Source organism: Erinaceus europaeus, chromosome 16 (assembly GCF_950295315.1).
Source record: "Erinaceus europaeus chromosome 16, mEriEur2.1, whole genome shotgun sequence".
NCBI classification, from domain to species: Eukaryota; Metazoa; Chordata; class Mammalia; order Eulipotyphla; family Erinaceidae; genus Erinaceus; species Erinaceus europaeus.
In genome coordinates, this window is record NC_080177.1 from 24,694,129 (window position 1) to 24,718,326 (window position 24,198).

At 41.1% G+C, this 24,198-nt stretch overlaps 1 protein-coding gene and 1 long non-coding RNA gene across 12 annotated transcripts in view; one reads left to right on the top strand and one right to left on the bottom strand.

Annotated features, from left to right (window-relative positions):
• RAD51B (RAD51 paralog B) overlaps nucleotides 1-24,198 on the bottom strand; it is a 975,550-nt gene that overhangs the window by 533,924 nt on the left and 417,428 nt on the right. The window contains exon 9 of one of the 10 annotated variants that reach the window (XM_060174765.1): nucleotides 11,831-12,355. The exons of the other annotated variants lie outside the window; for them this stretch is intronic. Coding sequence (XP_060030748.1) covers nucleotides 12,321-12,355 — 35 coding nt within the window. The 3' untranslated portion in view covers nucleotides 11,831-12,320. Of the gene's footprint in view, nucleotides 1-11,830; nucleotides 12,356-24,198 lie in introns of those variants that run through there. 10 annotated transcript variants of the gene reach the window in all.
• The window catches only part of LOC132533421 (uncharacterized), a 28,699-nt gene continuing 16,862 nt past the window's right edge, over nucleotides 12,362-24,198 (top strand). For both annotated transcript variants that reach the window (XR_009545294.1, XR_009545295.1), the window contains exons 1-2: nucleotides 12,362-12,752; nucleotides 22,760-22,852. This is a non-coding gene — a long non-coding RNA (uncharacterized LOC132533421). The remainder of the gene's footprint in view (nucleotides 12,753-22,759; nucleotides 22,853-24,198) is intronic.

The following is a 24,198-nucleotide window of genomic DNA, read 5'->3' on the forward strand; positions in this document are numbered from 1 at the left end:
AAAAGAAAGAAAAGCACAACCTTGGCTCTTTCACCTTATGCTTTTAAGAAGGAATTTTAATGGGATGGAGCTCCTTGAGGTGCACAAACTTAGGAGGGGGAAACACAACAGTAAATTACACCTTACAAAGAGTCTGAGCCCACTGGCCACTACTCATGCTGTTAAGTCCATAAAAAAGGGGGTAACACCCCTCTTGAAAGGTGCAACAGAAGAAGATGAATTGCTTCTGTCTTTCTGGGTCTGTCATACAAGAATCAAGGACTTGTCAATGCCTCAGGACAGCCAGTCAAACATAAGAGTTGTTTCTTCCAGCATCTTGCATTTTCTCTGGAAGCATTTTCCTTGCAATTAATGTAAGTTATGAGGCTGCACTGGAGAACTCAATAAACTGACACTCAAGAATCTTAGGTGACTTTTTTTTTTTCCTGCTGAAAATCATGGCAAACTGATAATGTCTGTTTGTATCCCAAGGGTGGAGATGCCAGAAAACTTTGCTATAAACCTGCTGTAGTACTGGGACCGAAAACTCACCTCCACCATTTTGTTTTACCAGCATTCTCTCCCCTCCTGAGTGCTCCCCACTTCTCAATTTTACTCTGTTTTGTAACTGGTAGAGTCAGTCTCTAAGGTGTCATTTAGAAGTGAGTATAAGCCCCTCAGTGAATGAAATGTTGGTTGTCCTAGGGCCATAAACAGGCCATGGTAACACACAAAAGTCCTACTCCCAAAGAACTGGAGGAAGGATTTGGCTTATTTGGGGGGATATCTTCTTCTGGATATAAAAATAACAACATGGTTACCTTAATGTTGCACTTTTGAAAATACAGGTCTATAGAATTCAGTCAATTTTAAACACTTCTCATCAAAGGAACTGACTAAATTTTAGTTGTTTCTCTTAAAAGTGAACTATGGGGAGTTGGGCGGTAGCGCAGTGGGTTAAGCACACATGGTACAAAGCGCAAAGACCAGCGTTAAGGAACCCAGTTCGAGCCCTGGGTCCCCACCTGCAGGGGAGTCACTTCACAGGTGGTGAAGCAAGTCTGCAGGTGTCTATCTTTCTCTCCCCCTCTCTGTCTTACCTTCCTCTCTCCATTTCTCTCTGTCCTACCCAACAACAACGACATCAATAACAACAACAATAATAACTACAATAATTTTTAAAAAAGTGAACTATGGACTTCTATTCTTGGGGCATGATCATGACAATTTTAAATATTCTGACTTAGAAACAAACTGCAACTCATTTTCACCATTTATTCTAACTCAGAAGACTTAAAAATCATGGTTTGTAGTAACGAAGATATACCCTCCCACACACAAAATGCATAGACATATTGACTATAGTCCTAAGACCAGAAGATACCAATTTATCAGAGGCTATGAAAATAAACACAAGATAAAGGAGGGGAAGGTGCAAGAGGAGAGACAAGCAATAACAACAAAATTATAAGAATTCAAAATGGATGCCTAGTACAAAGTAGGAATAAAGCCAGGCTACAGTTCAGAGACTGCACCTAGGGTGAATTTGTGCAACACATTTATTCACTCAACAACCAACATAGCTATTAAGGAAACAATAAAGAAGTCTTTTCCCCTGGAAATTTGAGCCCTACTTTGGCATTTTTATGACATTTCATTCTTAACAAACAAGGTCTCACAACCTTCTTCTGGCTTCAAAGTATCATTATGGTGGTCGCCTAAGACTGATACCCTGAGTCTGACTATATAGATGGTTTCTGATATTCTCAAAAGTCATAACAAGCAAGCAAATAAACAAAATCCCCCTATTCCAAACCTGTAGGTTTATCCTGATCACTGTGACTCACCTGGGTCACATTAATAAGAGCCTTTCATGTCACCAGTGTCTGATCTGCAAAGTTAGGGAGTTACCAAGCTCTCTACCCCTACCCTCACCCAGCTACCAACAAAAAACTATCTGGATTTCCCAGTTGGAAAGCAGAGTAGTGTGTGGTGTCATAGCTATGTAAAACTATAACCGAGTCCAGTCCAGCTTTGTTGTAAAGCGAAGGTTTTAAATACTGACCCCCCCCCCCCATTTTGTGAATGGAGTCACTGACAAGTCACATCAGGAACCTGATATTTAATGAAATCTGACTGTGGTCTTACTTTAAATTATTTCCACTTTCATCATGCAGACACATTCTTTGGTTTGGTCAGTTGTATATTTTCAGACTTCATTTTGGCTGGAGTTTCTTCACATGGAGAGAGTATGCTGAATATTATTATCACTTAGGTGTGCCTAAATTGTTTTAATGCTATTACTTCTCTTTAAAGAAAAAAAAAAGAGTCCAAATTTGGGTGGTGGTGCACCAAGTTAAGCACACATAGTATGAAGTGCAATGACCCACGGAAGGATCCAGGTTCGAGCCCCAGGTTCCCCCACCTGCAGGGGTCAGGGGTGGGAGTCGCTTTACAAGTGGTGAAACAAGTCTGCTAGTGTCTATCTTTTTCTCTCCCTATCTCCCCTTCCTCTTTAAATTTCTTTCTGTCCTATCCAACTTAATTTTTTTAAAAATTAAAAAGGGGAAAAAATAGCCTCCAGGAGCAGTAGATTCATAGTGCAGGCACCAAGCCCCACCAATAACCCTGGATGCAAAAAAAAAAAAAAAAAAAAAAAAAAAAGCCAGAGTATCCTTGCACCTGAAATTCATACTCTTCACAATATGAGAAGACACAGCTTTATTTAGCTTAGTGAATCCAGTGGCATATGAAGCATTTAGGGCCAGGGTTATGCTGGGAATTACTGAGATACCAGCAAGTCTCTGGGAAAGAAAACTAAAAGCCATGTCCCAGAAACCATGCTGCCCTGTTTCCAAACCAGCTAGAGAATTGAACCATGACCAGACTGCTCTTTAAAAATACAAACTTGCCTGTACACCTGAATGAGTGACTTCCAGCATCTTCCAGTTGACCCCACTTGGTCACTGTGATTCCCTCGGCCAGAACAGCTGGCACCACTTAGGGCAAGGGTGAGGCGCCTTTCCCCTAGACCCACCCTGCCCCGCTGATGCACAAGGGCAAGAGTGCTGGCGCCATTGGGTGCATCCATCCCAAGCTGCCACTTCAAGCAGCTGCCTGCAGGTCCTGCCTTCCTTCTGCTCTCTGTGAACGCAATGGGGCAGAAATGAAAGGGCCAGGGGAGCTGTGGGAGAGAAAAGAGGGGGGAGCTTAAAGAGAATCTTGAAAGCATATGTTTCAGAATCACTGCAGCCAGTTCCCTGTCAAGAAAATATTGGCCAGGTTGGTTGGTCCAATCTCATGGAGCTGCAGATGGTTTATGCCTCACAGTTCAAATCTCTACAGAGAGAGCAAGGGACAAAAGGACAGCACACTTTGTGGTGTAGCTATTCTGCCACCTAGTGTTTCCCCGGAGAACAAACACATAGCGTCTTCAAAATTACATGATGTGATAGGAGAATAGAAAAGAATTAAGAACTTGGCTAAGATGAATATTGTTTTTCTTTCAAAAGAGAGAGAATACTCTTTGTCTATGGATGGAGAGAATAATCTTGACCTACGTATAGACTGTCAACAGTTACAACAAACAGTCTTCTTCTAAATGGAGAGAAAGTCAGCAAGCACTGTGAATGTGAAGGAGAATTGAGTGCAGCCTCAAAATACCATTTTAATGATTCTGTAAAGTTTTGGTCACTGAACCAGCCAGATAGCTCACCTAGGAGGGTGTTGGCTCTGTCGTGCACATGACCAAGTTTTCAGTCTGGCTTCCACCACACAGGGGAGAAGGCTTTAGTTTTATGTCTTTCCTATTCTCCGTCTGTCTGTCTATCTGTCTGTCTGTCTGTCTGTTTCTAGCTGAAAAAGTCAGCCCAAAGCAGTGAAGCCTGGATGATGGTGAGTGAATGAATGAATGAATGAATGATCTTGTCTCTCCATGTAAGCTAAATACCAATAAGTGAATATAATTATGCAGACAAGGAGGTGAGACCACCTGGAACGGGGCAAGGAAAATGTAATCATGGCAGTTTCTGTCCTGGAAAAGAGGAAAAAGTAAACAGAAAGCAGGGATGACTATATAAGGCATTATCACTAGTGTTAACTTGTGTGTCAGGAGGTAAGCAACTGGGCTGTAGGATCGGAATGAAAGCCTGGGTTTGAGTCCCAGTTCAGTAGCTTTCCAGCAGGACTGCATAAGTGGCTCAGAATTTCAGAACTTCAGTTTTTTTGCCTTCTGGAAAACAGCTGTGCTTACTCTGCCTCCTTTCACAGAACTGTCCTGAGCTTCAATTAGACACTGTATGTGAAGGCATTTTGTAAACTGTGCACATTTTCTAAACTAAAGCACTGTGCAGCCTCACAAGAACCATTTCCTCCCATCCTCTTTGTCTCTCTGTTTTATGGCTGTCACTTATACAAATGTGACCTTCTGTGTAAAGAGTTTGCATAGTGACTTCATCCTTGTGTGCTGGGTGGCTCATTTCTCAACTAAGTGTGTGTATGGTTAAAAGAAGTATTAAATAAGAAAAGTTCAAATCTTTCATGCAACCTCTAAAAATAACCACTGGGCTAACAAAGAATTGGTTTAGGTGTGGCGGCAGTGTCAGCAGCGGCTGCAACGAAAGATTTGGCGCCATGTTTCACACCATTTTGTTGGTACAGCCTACCAAAAGGCCAGAAGGCAGAATTTATGCAGACTACGAATCTGTGAATGAATGCATGGAAGGTGAGCAAACTAATTAAAAGATAAAAATGTGTTCCCCCTGACATCAGCTACTAGAATGTCTCACTTAAGAGGTGGGTTTTCAATTATTTCTTGAACTCCAATTTTGAGCCAGGAATGTATGTATTTAAAAACGGTTGGGGAGTTGGGCGGTAGCACAGCAGGTTAAGCGCACATGGCGCAAAGTACAAAGACCGGCCTAAGGATCCAGGTTCGAGCCCCCAGCTCCCCACCTGCAGGGGAGTTGCTTCACAAGCAGTGAAGCAGGTCTGTAGGTGTCTATCTTTCTCTCCCCCGTCTTCCCGTCCTCTCTCCATTTCTCTCTGTCCTAACAACAATAATAATACCTACAACAACAATAAAAAAAAGGGCAACATAAAAGGGGAAAATAAATAAAAATTTTTAAAAAAAGGTCTGAATATTTGAAATGTTAATTAGGAGGCTAGTGGTGGTGCACCTGGTTGAGTACACATGCTACCATGCACAAGGACCTAGGTTCAAGCCCCCATCCTACTGTGGGTGTGGAAAGAGTTTCACAAGGGTTAAAGCAGTGCTGCTGGTCTATTTTCCCCTTTCATCTCAGCTTCTGTCTATATCCAATAAAGTGAATAATTAAATAAAAAATAAATGTTAATTATGTTAACATTTCCTGCAGCAATTACTTTAAAAACACACACACACACACACACACAACAAATGCTGGGACTGGGAAGATAGCATAATGGCTAGGCAAAAATGACTTTCATGTCTGAGCCTCTGAGATCCCAAATTTAATCCCCAGTACCACCTTAAACCAGAGTTTAGGAGTTCTTTGGTTAAAAAAAAAAAAAAGCATTGGTTTAAAACCAGATTATTCCCAGTGTTTTTCCTTAGAATTATATTGCACTGGGATTTCTGAGGCTATCCTAATAAATCGTGTCTACTAAAATGGATAAGTTCCCCCACGTTCTTAGTGTTGTAGAGAACCTGAGCTGAACGTTCCTTCTCGTTGACAGAGCTTGCACTGTGATACATGAAGCAGGTGTCAGAAAAATTCAGTTTTTCTTTCCTATTCCCACACAAAGCTGTAATGTAACTTCAGGCAAGATTTCAGTTTCTCAATGTAAAAAAAAAAAAAAAGGGAGTAAGCAAAAATAATCACGTCTCCTGGCTCTGTGAAGAAAAGTTGTTCTGCTTTTGATAGTGAAGTTCAAAGGAAAACTCAAAGCCCATGGTAGACCAGCTAGAACATAAATCTTCAGAAAAATCCTACAAATTGGATTGATTTTCAGTCACATGATGGGAAAAAGGGCAGCCTTAAGCAGAGGTAGTCACCATTGTATGGGCGTGTCTGAAATTCTTAAAGCTGCTTAGAAACCACTGTGTTCTCACATAGTCCATGAGAACTGGCTTGCCCAGCCACCTAGCTGGACATCAGAAATTGCAGAGAAAGACATGATGTCCCTTTAACACTGAGAACACCCTCTGCTCTTTTTAGTAATATGTTTGAACAACACCAAGGAAAGAGTTCTATTTCTCCATATTTCCTCTCTTCTTACAAAGGTCAACAATACTTGGGGGTATAATCAAAACAGCTTGGAGATTTTCTGACGTGAACATCAGACCAAAGTCACACTGCAGAGTATTCAAACTTGGAACATAATTGCCAATAAATGAGAGAGAGGGAGAGGGAGAGAGAAAGGGAGAGGGAGAGATGGAGAGGGAGAGGGAGAGGGAGAGGGAGAGGGAGAGGGAGAGGGAGAGGGAGAGGGAGAGGGAGAGGGAGAGGGAGAGGGAGAGAGAGAATGCTCAGTGTTTGATTTATCTTTCAGATATTGAAGCCACACTGGGTTTAAGAGGTCTTTGAATCATGGGAAAGCCACCTTATTTTCAGTGTTTCAGTCTGTCTCTCCCTGACAATGATGCTGGTGACTAGTCTTACGAAAAATGCTTGGCTGTGCTCTGTCTCCCCTAATGTTGCCACTGAGTTTGGTCCCCTCCTGGCACATTTGGGGCTCCATAGAGTTGGCTTTCCCTTCCCCCAACGACCACTGCCTATATCAAAAGGATTGTTTTCAGGCCTTTCCAATAATCTGCTGGAGGCCATGGAGACAGATCTAATCAGGGTTTTCATCAATCTTTCTCTGCTGGCCAAACAGAGTCGAGAGATTAAATGGAAAGGTGCTGGATTCTTTTTCTCTTTCCCCCTCCTTCAAGACACACTTGTCCAAAGTTAAGGCCCACTGTGTACTCTTGGGAAAAGTTCAGGGATCTCACATTTGCCCCAAACCAAATGCACATGATACTTTTAAGTCTAAATTCCACAGAGCCTTTTAAAAAGTGGGGCCTTTGCCTCTTCTTGGCTTATAACAACCTAAAGGCTTGTTGGAGCTCATTCATTTTGGCAGTTTTCCAGAGCAGCTGACAAACTGAAAATAAGCATGCTGCTGCCCCCTCCCACTTTTCCCTCCTCCCAACTCCCTGATAAATATCCCTCCTCATTACATGTAAGTGAATACCATCTCTGCCTCACTGCTCAAGAGTTTAACATCGATCAGGAACATCCCTATTTTGAGATTTCTGACACAAGCTATCATTGGTCTAAAGTAGGACCTATTCAATATGTAAAAGCAGAATTCACATTTTAGGAATATGTGTCTATGCTCAAGGATCTCCTTGGTGATATGCTTACCTCCATTGCCAAATTGATAAGAGGAAAAGATAGAAAGGGGTGACTATTGTATAATTTGAACCAAATATTTAAAGCAGTTCCTTCTGCACTTGACAATCTCTGATAGAAAGATAATTTGGAAGAATGTAGGAAGACTCACACCTGAGCAAATCATACCAGTGTCATGAAGTCTGAATGGCATATACCCAAGTAGGATCCTGGAGCCCCCAGAGAAGACATCACTGCCATGTATTAAAATACAGCAAGAATCTGATCAAACATAACCAGGCATCTACCTGACACAGAATTCCACAGCAGTTTCCATTCCCCCATATTGGCAAGGGGAAACAACATTTAGTTTGTAAGTCTTCCAGTAAGAACCACTTTCTTAGAAAGTATTCATTTTATTACCACCCAGTTTGCAGGATCTCACCCTGACAACATCCCTCTAGATCATAGTTGAAGTGGGATCAAGACCCCTAGCACCACAACAGAACCTGTCTATTGTATAAGGGATGGAGGAGTAATGAGGACACAGGTCAAAGCTGTGCCTAGGTGTTTCCACCTTGGTGTCACTTGACACATTCCAGCTATTTTGTGTTAGGGCATTTTCTAATCCCCCACCCTAAGAGAAAGATCATAATAGGTTTTTCACACATACCCCTTCATTCACCTATCCAAATGTTAGGAGACTGTCTTCTTTATGAGGTATGCTGATTAACTGCCAAGGCAACACCTGTGCATCCCCCCACATTTTTTCTTAGTAAGAAGCATTCTAGGAAATCCATGTACAAGTCTGCCTGGAGATCACCCACCCAGTGACTTGGAATGCAGTGTGACCAAAGGCATTTCCAGAATGCTCACAGGGCACAATGGCCTTGGATGGGTGGATTTGCAGGATGGATTAGACAAACCGACCGCAGCCTTTCCATCTTTTGTTTCGATTTCTTCCAGTAGATTGGTCTTGTTACCAATACTGATGCCAAGACTAGCAATTGCTTGCAACAAAGAATTGTTGTTAACCCCTACCCCCAGCTTCATTCACCCTAATGATTCTCTAACAATACAATAGCTTCAAAAAGCCTCCAACTGCCCAGCAGACACTCCGGGCCAGAGAAATCACTGAACACAACCAGCCTATCAACAAAAGACAATACTGAAGCAGCTTCTGTCTGGGTATTTGCCCCATCATCTCTGAGACAATGGAAGAGAGAGCTCAGGGAATAAAAAGGATGTCCTGTCCTACAGATCCTTTGTTAGTCTGCCAATGCTGTGTCTGTTCCAAGTTCTTGGGCGTATGCTTTACCACTCCCAAATACAGGAAAAAGCTTCAGTTTCCTAGGAAGTGCAGTTACTAAGTCCTTGATGAATTCTTATTGCAGTTAAATCAAACCTAAGTAAGGATTCTGGCTCAGTTTTTTTTTTTTTTAATCTTCTTTTATTTAGTTAAAAAAGGAGACATTAACAAAGCCATAGGATAAGAGGGGTACAACTCCACACAAGTCCCACCGCCAGATCTCCATATCCCACCCCCTCCCCTGATAGCTTTCCTATTCTTTAACCCTCTGGGAGTATGGACCCAGGGTCACTGTGGGATACAGAAGGTGGAAGGTCTGGCTTCTGTAATTGCTTCCCCACTGAACATGGGCGTTGACTGGTCGATCCATACTCCCAGCCTGCCTCTCCCATTAGTGGAGTCGTCTGTCCAGGGAAGTCTGGTCAGCATCATGCTAGCATCTGGAACCTGGTGGCTGAAAAAAGAGTTAACATACAAAGCCAAACAAATTGTTGAACAACATGGACCTAAGGGATGGAATCTCAGGGAGTCCTGAGATTCCCAAACAGACTTGATGGGCCTAGAACTCGAATAAATCCCTCTCTCCATTGTTACCGGTCATTTCTATCAGGGACAACAAAATAGAAACTTTGTGGGCCCCCATAGGACCTTGCCCTCAACTTAGATCAACATGGTAGAGAATGTTCATTCCATCCTCCCTTCGGAGGCTGGACAACATACTCTATGCTACATCTGAGGGAGATGGGTCGATATTGGGGCAGCATGGAATGTTCCTACTCATGACCACAGAATGTGAGCTCAGATCTAGAGGGATGCAGAGGTCACACAGGCTCCTAAGCTAATTATGGTCCCCAGATCACATCAAATTGATGGGGTTTACAGTCAACAATACTTATACCCTTTCCCCATATTAGGGAGCTACTCTCTTCCCTGATCCAGCTTTCTGGTCCTTTTCCCAGCCATGACATCATCTCCCCAGACAATAACTTGGATCCACCTGCATATCAGATTTCAGGCTTAGGGGCAAAAAGAAAAAAGGAAAAATCAAACAAACAAACAAACTAGTATAGCTATAGGCCCTTTGGAATTTAACTAAAATATACCTACTAGCTATCTACAAAATGGAGGACCCCCCCCCCCAAGTCTTCATCTGCACTGTTCCAGCCCTTAGGTCCATGATTGGTCAACAATTTGTTTGACTTTGTATGTTAACTCTCTTTTCAGCCACCAGGTTCCAGATGCTAACATGATGCCGACCAGCCTTCCCTGGACAGACCACCGCACCAATGGGTCCTAGAGCTCTGCTTCCCCAAAGCCCTTCCCCACTAGGGAAAGAGAGAGACAGGCTGGGAGTATGGATTGACCAGTCAATGCCCATATTCAGCAGGGAAGCAATTACAGAAGCCAGACTTTCCATCTTATGCATCCCAGAATGACCTTGGGTCCATACTCCCAGAATGTTAAAGAATAGGAAAGCTATCAGGGGAGGGGATAGGATACAGAATTCTGGTGATGGGAACTGTGTGAAGTTGTACCACTCTTATCCTATGGTTTTTTCAATGTTTCCTTTTTATAAATAAAAAATTTAAAAAATAATAAAGTATGTCAGTCTCTTGCCCTTATTCAGCTTTTGCAGTCCTTGCTATGCTAAAGTTAGCTTTGGAATGAGTGAGAGAACTGTAATAGGAGGTAGGTGAGGAGGGTACCTAAGTCTAATTAGATACTATTTCATTAGGAACTTTATACTGACTCACTGCAGACTATTGTGTACTTTTGCTTTCAGGTATATATTTGCCCTAATTTATGGATACGTGTGAACATATGCTCTAACTCACAGGACCTGGTCTATATCTAGATTTTTGGACTTTGTTAGGAAGTGAACCACCTGGGATGGAATTAGAGAATACTATGAAAGGAAAGGTCTCACCCGAGTAATGAAACTAAAGGGTTGTCGTTCCACACCTGAAGTCTCTGGACACAGTCTGAAGTGAAGCACGCTGAGGTGGTACTTGTTGCATTGATTAGGTTTTTATTTATTTATTTTTTTCTCCTTCTAAGGTCAAGTACATCTTAAGTAATGGAGATAGGTTACTGGACTAATTCATAGCAATAACACCATAAACATCGCTTTCCACAACACTTTTTAAAATCATCTTTATTTATTTATTGGATAAAGACAGGAAATTGAGAGGAAAGGGGACACAGAGAGGGAGAGAGACAGGGAGCCACCTGCAGCCCTGCTTCACCACTCTCTAAGTTCTCCCCCTGTAGATGGGATGGGGGCTTGAACCCAGATCCTTACACTGCAATGTGTGCACTCAACCAGGTGCACCGACACCCAGTCCCCTCCACAACACTTTCATGGCAGCACAGCACCTACCAAACATACTAGCAAACTGGAGTTTACTTTTTAAACATGGGTAACATGGTTTTACACAAAAGTAACAGTTTGGAAGCAGGCCATCATAAAAAGGAGACAATGTTGAAGAAATTGATAAAATAACCCTGGAGATTTCCAAGCAGGAAAAAAATCAGCAGAAAATTAAACAAGAAGAAGACTTTGATGATTACAAATCAACATATAATTAGATTGGGATGCACCCATGGTGAGGAAATGCCATCAAAAATAAAAGGTCAGTTGTTTTCAATAGTCAGTGCTGTCAATCCCATGTTTAAAGGGAACAGACCAACACAGAAAGCCAGAATTCAAAAATATCCCACAATAAAGAGGATTCATTATAGACTCTCTGAGTCATCAAGTAGTGTGTGTCCATATGTAAATGGGACATGGGATCTGGAATATGTATAGTGTGTCAATTACTACAGAGCAATTGAAGCAGTGAAAACCAAGGCTCCAAACCATCCCCACAGAAGCGCTATAAATAAGTGAACAAAGGGAAACTGAATTTCCTGAGGAAGGAAAAGTCAGCAAGTTCTAGATCTCAGAAAGCAGAAAATAGCACCAGCCATAACTTAATAGTGATGCCATTAGTAACTCTTAAATGCCAGATGCCTCACCTCAAAAGTTAACCTATTAGAATATGAAACACACACACACACACACACACACACACACACACACACACACACACACACACCATACAAAACATTGCCTTTTGCCTAAAAGTTTTTATAGTGTAAAGAAATCACAATGGGGGAGAAATGAATAATTCTTTTAAAAAAAAAACAAACTCCAACAGTTTAATGGAAATTACAAAGGTTGAAATATAATCATTTTGAAGACATGCCACTAAAAAAAAAAAGACATGCGATTAATTTTAAGCAAGCTTTTGGTGCAATTCCAAGAAATTATAATACCAAAAAACATGTGGCTACAAATGAAAGAAATGCCATTAGCATCATATGTGAATCAAAGTAGTGAATAATTTCAAGCTAAGAAATAACTGATTTGCTTTAAAATTTCTAGTATAAACAGTACCAGCTTTTAGATGTATATGAATTCTGAAGACCACATCTTAAACTAATTACAATGATAATAATGCATATGCACAAATACTACCAGTATTATGATTATTGTGGTAGATACTAAAAACATTGTCCAAAGGACCCTTTCCAAAAAATGACATACTGTCCAACAATGGGTTTGTTTGCAGTAGGCAAACTCCAGTTCCTTCAGGATCAGCCTCAACTTCAGAGTTCTTCCTTACTCAAAGTCATGTCCTTCCAGGGAGTAGATCACACCCCTGAACTAAGAGGCAAAGTGAAAGCATGAATAGAGCAAAACTTGCAGCAACTTCTAGAGTAAAACTGAGTTTAAATTATAATGCTTGTTCTTTATTAGCTAATCAGAAGAACTTCCCATTTTATAATTTGTATTTACTCTCAAAACTGTTGTTGACTTAAGATCTATTGTGTCCATGTCACAGTTCATTTCCTCTTGCTGCTTGATCCTGCCTCTTTCCCTTATTTTCCCAAGTGCTGACCCCTAATAAACATCTTGCACTCCAAAGTGCATCCCAGTATCTATTTTTACAGAATCCAGCCTGTACACTTGAGTCCTCGATAATTCATACATTCACTCAACAAACAAGAAATCAAATAGCTACAATGTGCCAACGTCTGTTCTAGACAGTGAAGATTCAGTGGTGAGTAAATATCTATTCTTTTATTTTTTTGTAATTTTATTTATTTATCTTCCCTTTTGTTGCCCTTGTTGTCTTTTTATTGTTGTTGTAGTTGATGTTGTCGTTGTTGGATAGGACAGAGAAAAATGGAGAGAGGAGAAGACAGAGAGGAGGAGAGAAAGACAGACATCTGCAGATCTGCTTCACCGCCTGTGAAGCGACTCCCCTGCAGATGGGAAGCCGGGGCTCGAACCAGGATCCTCATGCCGGTCCTTGCACTTAGCACCACCTGCGTTTAACCCGAGGCGTTACCGCCCGGCTCCCTAAATATCTATTCTTACTGGGTTATAATTCCAGCGGGGTGGGAGGGGAAGATAGACACTAAACAAATTGTAGATGTGATCAATTTAGGCAATGACAAATACCCCACAGAAAATATACAGAGTAAGCAGGATAGAGAATAAATGGAGGGAGTGTGACTATTCACTGGGAAACTCAGCGAAATCTCTCTAGGTGATTTTCTAGCTAGGATTTGAATGATGAGACATGTCGGTTATGTAAAGATCTTGGCAGGTATCTGGATACTTGTAGGCACAAGGGTCTTGACGCAGGAAAAGGTTCAGCACTCCAAGTGGAAAGTAGGAAAGCTAATGTGGTTGAAATGCAGTTTTATCAGATGAATCACAGAAGTTATGGGCCAGATGACTAGGGGACTCAAAAACTCTAAGTTTATCTCTCTCTGGCTAAGAATATAGGTTTGGGAACAGACAACCTGAGTTCAAATCCTGGCTCTACTATTGGCTAGTTGGGTGATCTCATACAACAAGTTACTAAAACTCTCTAGCCTATATTGCTTGTAGTATAATGCACTGATGATATCTTTCTGATATAGTTGTCTAAATATTAAGTAATACAATGTGAAAAGTGCCCAGGGAAGGCTCATTAAACTGTAATTCTTTTTTTTTTTAAGATTATTTATTTATTAGAAAGATAGGAGGAGAGAAAGAACCAGACATCACTCTGGTACATGTGCTGCCGGGGATCGGACTCAAGACTTCATGCTTGAGAGTCCAGTGCCTTAGCCACTGAGCCACCTCCCGGACCACATTAAACCGTAATTCTATTTCTCAACTCCAACAGCCCAGTTTTTCACACTTACTCAAAAAATACATGCTGAAGAAGACGGCAAAGTCCCAGTGTGTGTGTGTGTGTGTGTGTGTGTGTGTGTGTGTGTGTGTGTGTGTGTGTGTTATTCCCTTCTCTGAGCATCAGAAGAAACTATCAAATTCAAACTGAAGAGACAAAAAACGGGATTTATTATTCTTTTTTCAACAAATATTTATGAGGCATTAGCATATAAGAGAAAAGTGCTGACAACCTAGAAAGAGAAACTAAATGTGCTAGTATTCCATTTTCTAGGCAATCTGTGACAAGTGCCACATGAGTATAGACTACCTGAGAATTGAAAAGCTGGGAATCACCTCCAATTCCTCCCTAGTTAGGATGTGGGGGAAGAGAACTTGAAAAGTATGGAAATTTTGACACATAAAGATGAGAAAAGAGTTCATTCTGGGCAAACAGAATAGAACAGCCCAAGTGCAACATAAAGAGAGCAAATACATCTTTATGGATTGATGGCTGGTTCTTCACTGGCTATGGGAGCTTTTGCTTTGAGCAGTGAAAAGGGACAGTGTGGATTAGTCTGGAAGGATAGCAGATGCAAAGGCACAAGGGGTAGAAGCAGAAACTAAGAGACTTTTGTTGTTACTATTGTTGTTAATTTCATTTTTTGTCAGTGCTATAGGGCTTCACTGCTACAGGCAATTTTGCTAAATCTTTTTTTTTTTTTTTTTTCAGATAGGAAGGAGAAGACAGGAGAGGAAAAGCTTCCTCTAGTGCAGTGCGGACCAATCTTGAGCTAGTGGCAAAGTAGTCATACTATCTAAGTAAGTTAAATAACTAGAAATCTTGTTTCTTTTTTTAAAAAAAATTATATATTTATTAATGAGAGAGAACCAGAGCATCATTCTGGCACATATGTTGGGGAATGAACTTGGGAACTCATGCTTGTGAACCAAATGCTTTACCCACAATGCTACTTCTTAAGCCTGAAAGATAAAGTCTTTAAAAAAAATAAAATCTGGGAGTTGGGTGGTTAAGCGCGGGTGGCACAAAGTGTAAGGACCGACTAAGGATCCCGGTTCAAGCCTCCGGCCCCCCCACCTGCAGGGGAGTCACTTCACAGGCAGTGAAGCAGGTCTGCAGGTGTCTATCTTTCTCTCCCCCTCTCTGTCTTCTCCCTCCTCTCTCCATTTCTCTCTGTCCTATCCAACAATAACAACATCAATAACAACAATAATAAAACAACAAGGGCAACAAAAAGGAATAAATAAATAAATAAATAAATAAATAAATAAATATCTATGGGTGCCGTGCGGTGGCACACCCAGCTATGTTCAAGGACCTACGTAAGGATCTGTGTTTGACATAGCACCCCCCCACCCCCGCCACACCATTTGCAGGGGGGAAATGCTTCATAAGCAGCGAAGCAGGTCTGCAGGTGTCTTTCTCTCTTCAGTCCTGCTATGAGTGAGCTGGGGTGGATATGGGAATAGGAATAGGACCTGTTTTCTCGAGAAGGAAAAAGAGGGCAGTGGAATGAACAAGAGTTAAGCCTCACTGAAACAAGAAGCCTTTTGTCCCCTGGACTCCTATCTTTTTCTATGAGTGAGTCACCACAAAGAGCAGCTCCTATGCCAACCGAAAGCTCTACCTTCTTTAGAGAAATAACCATCCCTGATCACACTCTTACTCCTAGCAAGTGAAGAACAAAAGCACTGCTAGTGAAAATGTCAGGTGAATGAATTCAATATATAGGACAGAAAAAATATACCAGCCACTCATGGACACTAAGGTCATGGAAACCTGAGGAAAAGGTTTAAGCTGCTCGTGGAGACCATCTTCCTTTTCTCCCACTCTTTTTGACCAGACAATCACCAGAAGTTCCTGTTTATTGTCTGTACTTTCCTAAGTGGCTGTGTTTAGAAGTGTGGAGTGGAGGCTGTTAAAGATTTCCAGATCCTGGGGTGAAAGGTGCTGTTCTCAGTCATCCCACTCATTACAGACATAACAGGCAAGGGCTGTGGCTCTAAATACACAAACAAGGTCTGTTCTGAGATGAAGGAAACTAAAGATCCAAGGCAGTCTTTATTGCAGTAGATATAACACCCAGGGTAATAAGGGTGCCCTATAAAAACCACAGCTGTTGATAACAAGTGGGTGGGGGTTCCTGGACAATCTCAGTGTAACACTTAGTGAAAAGGTCTCTCTGCTCCACATGCCTACGTGGATGTTCTTGGAATCGGACTGTGGCCTTTGGAGTATACTATGTTAAAATACGATGAAATTGTGGGTTATTTGGCATAAGACTGTTGAGGTAAATGACAATTCGATCAGAATCTGCCAAAGAGGCTTCCTGACCGGTGGTGATTACAAAAGAGGCTCAAAACTAAATCAAAACCACTGGGTTGGACTGAAGGGATAGTGGGTGGAATTGAGAAAGTGAATGCAAGAAGAAAGAGAAAGAACAAAATATAGAAGTAGGGGATAATAGTACATTGAAAAAAACATATCAAAGTCATGTACTGCAACACAGTTCTAGAGTTCAGGAGAGGTAAGGGGAAAGGATTGTGGAAAAAGAAATTTATGTATATGGGAAGAGACAGAACCCAAGTCTTTAGCAGAACCACTGATTTCTTCCTTAAGAGACCAGACCAGCATCTTAGTCAGTTTCGGCTACTATTACAAAGTGCCATAAACTGGATGACTTACAAACAACAGAAATATACTTGTCACAGCTTTAGAGGCTGGTAGTCTAAGATCAGAGTGCTAGCATAGTCTGATTCTAGTGAGGAACCTCTTCAAGGATGTAAATTGCCAACTTCTCATTATAACTTCACGTTATAGAAAAAGTCAAGGAGCTCTTTGGGGACCCCTTAAAGGGCACTAATTCCATCCATGAGACTCTACTCTCATTATTATCTAAACACCTTCCAAAGGCCACAGCTTCTCCTACTACCACACTGGACCCATCACCAAATTGATGGAATCCTCTGCCCCTGTGGACCACAACCCAAGGATATACTGCATTATATTATGTGGTCTGGTTTTAAGAGTAGAGACCAAGCCGAGAGTTTCATTGATGAGTGTGGGTTAGATAGCATGATCATCAGTTACATTTCCTTATAAAAATTATTTTGTATAAAATCAAAAGCAAAATGGAATCCTACTTCACAATAACTTGATGTCTATGAGACTGACAATGATGACAAGTGTTGTGAGAGAATTGGAGAAATAGAAGTCTCAAAAAGTGATGAGGGGGAGTTGGGTGGTAGTGCAGCGGATTAAGTGCATGTGGCGCCGAGTGCAAGGACTGCGATGTGTAAGGATCCTGGTTGGAGCCCCCAGCTCTCCACCTGCAGGGGAGTCGCTTCACGAGTGGTGAAGCAGGTCTGCAGGTGTCTATCTTTCTCTCCCCACCTCTGTCTTCCCCTCCTCTCTCCATTTCTCTCTGTCCTATCCAACAACTACGACTTCAGTGACAACAATAATAACTACAAAAATAAAACAACAAGGGCAACAAAAAAGGAATAAATAAATATTTTTTAAAAAGGTGATATGGGGCAAATGGCCAGTCACGCTGGGAAATGATCTGACAGTTGCTAGCATAGAGTTAATGTAAGATCCAATTAGACTCCTAGATCTATTCCCAAGAAAAGTAAAAACGTATCCCCTTTCAAGAACTTGCATACAAATGTTCATGGCAGCATTATTTATGATAACTAAAAAGCAGAAACTACACAAGTTCATAGAAACAAATAATAAATTAGTGACTACCCAGTAGTGGTGTAGGTGATGTGGTAATGGTGGTGGTGTGGGGGGTTGGGGCGGCAGGGAATTCCTACTAATAGATAATGACTTTGGGGGGTGAAAATGCCTTAGCATTTAATAGTGGTAATAGTAGTACAACTTTATGAATAAATAATACTGAATTATATACTTTAAGGTGTGTGAACTGCATCTCAATAAAACTGCAAACAATGTATTTGAAACATGCTAATGTTTAAGTATTCTAAATAATTCTGGTAGTACTGTTTACCAAGAAAAGTCTACAGAAGCAAAGCATATAGTATATATAAGAGAGGTAGGTCAAGTATAAGACAAATAGAGTAGAAGGGACTTTATAGCAAGTGGCAGCTATTCAGGTCTCATTACCCAAGGTTACTTTTTCTTGGCAAGACTGCAGCCTAGTATAGCCAGATGTTCCACTTTTCAAGAGGAAAAAAAAAAACCTGGAATATATATATGTACATATATATATGTTAATCCCAATACTAAATTCATATTTTCTTAAAGACATCATTGAGAAGGTCAAGTAAAGCATGTCTGTGCACCAGAGGTCTAGCTTGTGACCTTTACCAATCACTACATGCACCATTTTTTTGTTTTATTTGCCCTAAAATCAAAAATATTTTAATATTACATCTTATCTGTCTAGTGGATCAGCTGAAACTAGAGTTTAAACTCTAAAGAAGAGCCTATTAAACTCTAAAGAAAAGCCCATGGAAATACATTAGCATACTTAGAGGATTCCATTGAGTTCAATATATGTACTTTTACTTTTCTATTAGTAAAATTGATTGCTTTCAAGGAGCTTAGAGGTCTCTATCTAAGTAACCTCTCCCAACTTGGAAAACCCAACTCATTGACAAATATTTACCATGGTTGTAAGTATAAGGCACTGGGAATTGGGGCGGGGGGGCAGTGTGAATCAAGAGTATAGGAATATATATTATATTCACCATCATAAGTAATTATCATAAACAACAAGAATGGTATTTATGAAGTTGACAGTGGCTCCAGCAGACTGCACAAGACAATTGTGCACATGGCATTAAAACAAGGCCCACAAGTTTCAGTACACTGCTAAGCCCCATCTTGTGATACTTAAGACTGGCTCAGACTATCTGAATTCATTTATTTTTCAATGCTTCAGTGAACAGCAAGAGGAAACAGACTCTATGTGCTTATGAACTTCAATTCAAGACGTAGCTCATCTTCCAGAGCCAAGAGGGAATAGACACTAGAAGCCAGGTGTTCTCTATGCTGGAAAAATATTTAAATCTGTGTTGGCTCAAAACCAGAAGTATTAATATTTTCCCCATCATTCTCCTCTGAAGAAACATCACTACCCACATAATTGAAACAACAGGTGAATAACAAGGGGAGGGGTCAGTTGATTTGCTGAAGGGTCATACAGGTGTTTTTGACAGTCAACAGTGCTGGAGAATCCATTTGTGTGCTTTCTCAGAGACTTAAGGGACAGAGTGGTACAACTAGTTAAGGGGATGCATACAAATGACAGTCCTCTGTGTGGATGTCTGCAAATCTCTACAGGGCCAGCAGTTAGGAATCTAGGTCAGCCAGGGAAAGCTGAGTGGGAGCATGTGTTTCTGAGTCTCACAGAATAACTCCCCAACTCTTCCCCAAAGCAGTCTACAAAGATAACAGCCTAGAAGGGGTCAGAGTCCTGCTAGTCCTTGACTGAGGTTTTTCTGACCTCATTAAACATTTTATTAGTCATGTGAAGGAAAATAACAGAGCCCAGCATGTGTTCTGCCATAGAGACAACAAACATGATTGTGAAACACAGTTAGTGATTCCTAAAGCTCTGACTCTAGATCCCTTTTATAATCAGAAGGAATTACAATGTCTGCCCTCCTGGGTTGCCTTCTCTTCTGATTCAATAATCTAATCAGTTGCAGATACTTAAGGTACCTCTCCGCTGACCTCTTTCTTGACCAGTCTGATGACTGTCTATTGGATTTCTCTACCAGAGTAACTGCCTCAGACTACAAGATGACTCTCATTCCCCTAAGGTTACCTTTCCTCTGAATGTCTCATCAAAAGCATCATGGCTGACCCAAAGACTAAAGTCCCTAACTTGGAATATTCAACCCCCTATATTCAACTAGTCATGAAAAGTCTGCACATTTAACTTCCGATATGTATCTCAAATTGATTCCCTCACTGATCCTTTCAATTCTGCCCCTACTACTGCCATTTCTAGACTATGCAACAGGTATGTGTATGTGTGTGTGTACGTGCGTGTGTGTGTGTGTGTGTGTGTACCTACAGCCTTGTGCATGTGAGATTTCATTGCTGCCAGGTCACTTTATCATAGAGAGAGAGAGGAGTCAGAGTTTATCCTGGTACCATAGTACTCCCATATGATACAGAAGCTCAAGCCCAGACCATGATTGTCAAAACACACAGTCTACCCAGTGAACTATTTATTTCTCTGGCCTCTGTAACAGATTTCTAATGTGGTCCTCCTATTTTATATATATATATATATATATATATATATATATATATATATATATATATGTGTGTGTGTGTGTGTGTGTGTGTGTGTGTGTGTGTGTGTGTGTGTGTGTGTGTGTGTGTGTATATATTTCTTACTTTATTTATTTGATTGGAAAGAGATAAATTTAGGGGAAGTGGGGGGATGGGAAGGGAGAGAGACCTGCTTCACAACTTGTGAAGCTTTCCCCTTTAAATGGAGACTGGGAGCTTGGACCTATGTCCTTGTGCCTGTAATGTGTGCACTTAACCAGGTGCACCACTTCCTGGCCCCAGTTATCCTATTTTTTTTCTTCGATTTTTTTTTTTTTTACCAGACCACTGCTCAGCTTGGCTTATGGTGGTGCAGGGGATTGAACCTTGGATTTTGGAGCCTCAGGCATGAGAGTCTCTTTGCATAACCATTATGCTATCTACCCCTGCCCCATCCTATTTTTTTTAAAACCTTTTTCTCCACCACACACTATCTGCAGGAGTTTCATCCTGAGAATATAGTTAATTGAAGTTATTTTCTTTTTTTCATGCTCTTTATTTATTTATTGAATAGCAACAACCAGAAATTGAGAGAGGAGAGGGAGACAGAGAGTGAGACAGAGAGATAGCTGCAGCCTTGCCTCACCACTTGTAAAGACTCCCCTCCTACCCCCCCCACCACCAACAGGTGGGGACCAGGAGCTTGAACCCAGGTCCCTGTGCATTGTATGCATACTCAATCAGGTGTGCCACCACCTGGCACCATTGTTTTCTTAAAAATCTCCACATGCCCCTTCAGAACTTAAAAGGATATGACCTTATTATGTTCAGTCACACTCATACTCCAACTTAACTTTTCTAAGGTTCTTTATTATTTTTTTTTACTGAAACTCCATAAAAAGTTTTATTCTACCCTAAACAGCCATTCTCTTTCATACTTTTTGCATTCACACCTTCCTTTCCTTCCCTCCACTGAAGGTGTTCTTTCCAACTTTTTCAATCTAACAAAATTCTCTATATTCCTAAATTTACAACTCAGATTTTTCAAAATATTTGCAAAAATGTTTGCCTGTGTGTGCACATGTGCGCTTATGTGCAAACTTTTCCAGGTATTATCCTCATAGCCAACTATATAGCACTAACACAATATATACTTTAAGGTCTGGGTTAGTTATCTTTTTACAATTAAAAAAATTTTTTAATCGCTACTAAAGTTATCACTGGAGCATAGTGCCTATACAAGGAATCCATCTCCTGGTAACCATTTTATTCCCTTGTTCATTTCTTCCTTCCTTCCTTCTTTACTTCCTTCCTCTCTTTCATTCTTACTATTTGATAGAGATAGCAAGAAACTGAGGGAGGTAAAGGTAAGGGAGAAAGGAAGAAAGAAAGACTCCTTCAGAATAGCTTCGCAATTCATGAAGCTTCCCCCCTTCAGGTGAGGACCAGTGATTTGAACCCAGATCCCTGAACAAGGTAGTGTGTACCACTGCCCACACCCTCCAGCCTAGTCTTTTTCACAACTGTATTATCAAGGACTAGTATACTCAAATGCTTAATAAATGTCTGTGAGACAAGTTAATAAACCAGGATTTCAAAGTAGTAGAGGTGAGTTTTCCAGTTTAATATCAAGGTGTAATATGAATACAAAAAATGAACATTTATTCTAAAATAAACTTAATGATAGAAATATTAGCCAGACAAAATCATATAATCAATATAAATGGTCCTGGTTTTGACAACTAGAACTGATTTTTTAATTTTCTGAATATAAGCTCTTGGAAGAAACACTAGTTTCCTCTAAGTAGCAGAGTGCCTGGCAAATAATAAGCTTTATCTATGTGCTTGCTGTCATAGTTAGTGGATTATGATTTGAGTCACAGTCCATCTAAATACATAGAAAAATGAACTGTCATAAAAAGATTTTTTCTGGAGTGTGAGGACGATCTGGCTGTGACATCTGTTACCCCATTGATTGTCAGGGTTGATTTAACTGATCTGGCTGGCTAGGCGGGTGTCCCCTTCCTCCCTCACTGCTCCATTTGTGTCCCTCTGAAGCTGCGTGCTTGGTGAAGAGGACGGCCTTCCCGGAATAGAGACTGACCGTCTAGTCTTCAGTCGAGGGTATAGGAGTAGCTGCGTTCCCCTGCTAGAACCTCCAAACAAGCTCTCAAGGTCCATGAAAAGATACTTCTCTCCCTCTCCCTCTCCTTCTCTCCCTCTCCCTCTCCCTCTCTCCCTCTCCCTCTCCTTCTCTCCCTCTCCCTCTCCTTCTCTCCCTCTCCCTCTCCTTCTCTCTCTCTCCCTCTCCTTCTCTCTCTCTCTCTCCTTCCCTCCCTCTTGGGTTATTGCTGGGGCTCAGTGCCTGCACTAGAATCCACCACTCCTGGAGGCCATTTTCCCCCATTTTTGTTGCCCTTGTTGTTATTATTGTTATTGTTGCTGTTGTTGCTGGATAGGGCAGAGAAAAATCAAGAGAGGAGAGGGAGACAGAGAGGAGGAGAGAAACCCCCCTGCAGGTGGGGAGCCAGGACTCAAACCAGGATCCTTAGGCCGGTCCTTGAGCTTTACGCCACCTGCGCTTAATTTGCTGCGCTACCTCCCAACCCCCTTCTTTTCTTTTTTGACAGAGACAGAGTGAAAAAGATCACAGCACCAAAACTTCCTTCAACGTGATGTGGAGGGGACTGGCTGTTCACAAGGCAAACCAGCATACCACCCAAGTAAGCTATTTTGTCACCCCAAGACTTTTACTAAGCAAGTGGCCTGCACTATTGTTACATTAGAAATAAAAATACCCACGCAAACCAAAGGTTTGTAATGCCCATGAAAAATCCTGCTTCAAACAAACAAATGAGCTCAAGATCTTTGGCCCCAGCCCACATACTGTGTGAGGGCAGTGTTCTTATTTGGCAATATCTTCTAGGTTTTTCTATAGACCCATACCCAAGCCAATTTATCTAACCTCCTTGATCTATACAACCCTTCCAGTACCTAACAGCTATTAACTAGAGGCTTGAATGAGTCAGAAGAAGAAAATGATTAATCAACTTGAAGAGATTTGAAAGCTGGAAGCAATCCATCCTGTGACTAAAGCCTTGGAGCTGTGGGACTGCAGCCATTGGAAAGTTAGGGGATTTCCATGGTTGAAAACATTTGGCCGGTTTGCTATGGTCCTCTGACCTTGCAATAAAGACAGAATAGACTGAGCTGGGTGATTTACCTCTGACAATATCCTATGTCTGCTGCCTTTGGCTGTCCACTCTGACTTGACAAAACCAAAGTTATTCCCCCTGAGCCTCATGACTTAGGAACTGAATCAGAAAATTCTCTCTGCTTTTTCCTCCCAATGGATATCGTTCTCACTCCTTGGCTTCATTTTTGTGTCTAGTGAAGGTGACATTAGAAGTTTATGTAAAACACCCAATACAACACATGGAAAACATTTGGGGGAACTCTGCTATTGTTCAGGCTGGGCTGGTCTCTCACCACTCAGAGTATGTATGGGCCACCATCTTGTTTTTTCTTCTGACAAATGTTGAGTTGGCAACACCATTAAAAAAAAAAAAAAAAATCACTCTTCCCAGTTAGGATTTGTGTATTTTGCCACTGTTTTCTCACTTTATCCATTTAAATCTTCCCAGTTCCTTTTATTGGGGACTTAGTTTCTGAAGCTACGTTTTTTTTTTTTTTTGAAAGGTACTGCTCTAATATTGTCTAACTTTATTTCCTTAAGGCTCATTCAGACACGGTATCTGACTAGTATAATTGCAAGTTCCCTGTTTACCGTTTAATAATTTTTTGACACAATGAGTTTCTTAAATTTTTATGTATCCCCATCAGTCTCTACTGCCTCTTTTGTCTTTTCTCGTTATGCATATTTTTCCTTTTTTCTCTCTCTCCTTTAAACATATGAATCTCTTGAAATTTATTACCATTCATTGTTGTCCCTTTCCTGGTTCTGCTTTCTGTTCTATCACTGCATTCATAATATATCCATTGTATCTGCTATCAACAATGTCAGCAGGGCAGATAATCCACAATTGTTTATTGGTCTTTTGTCCTATTT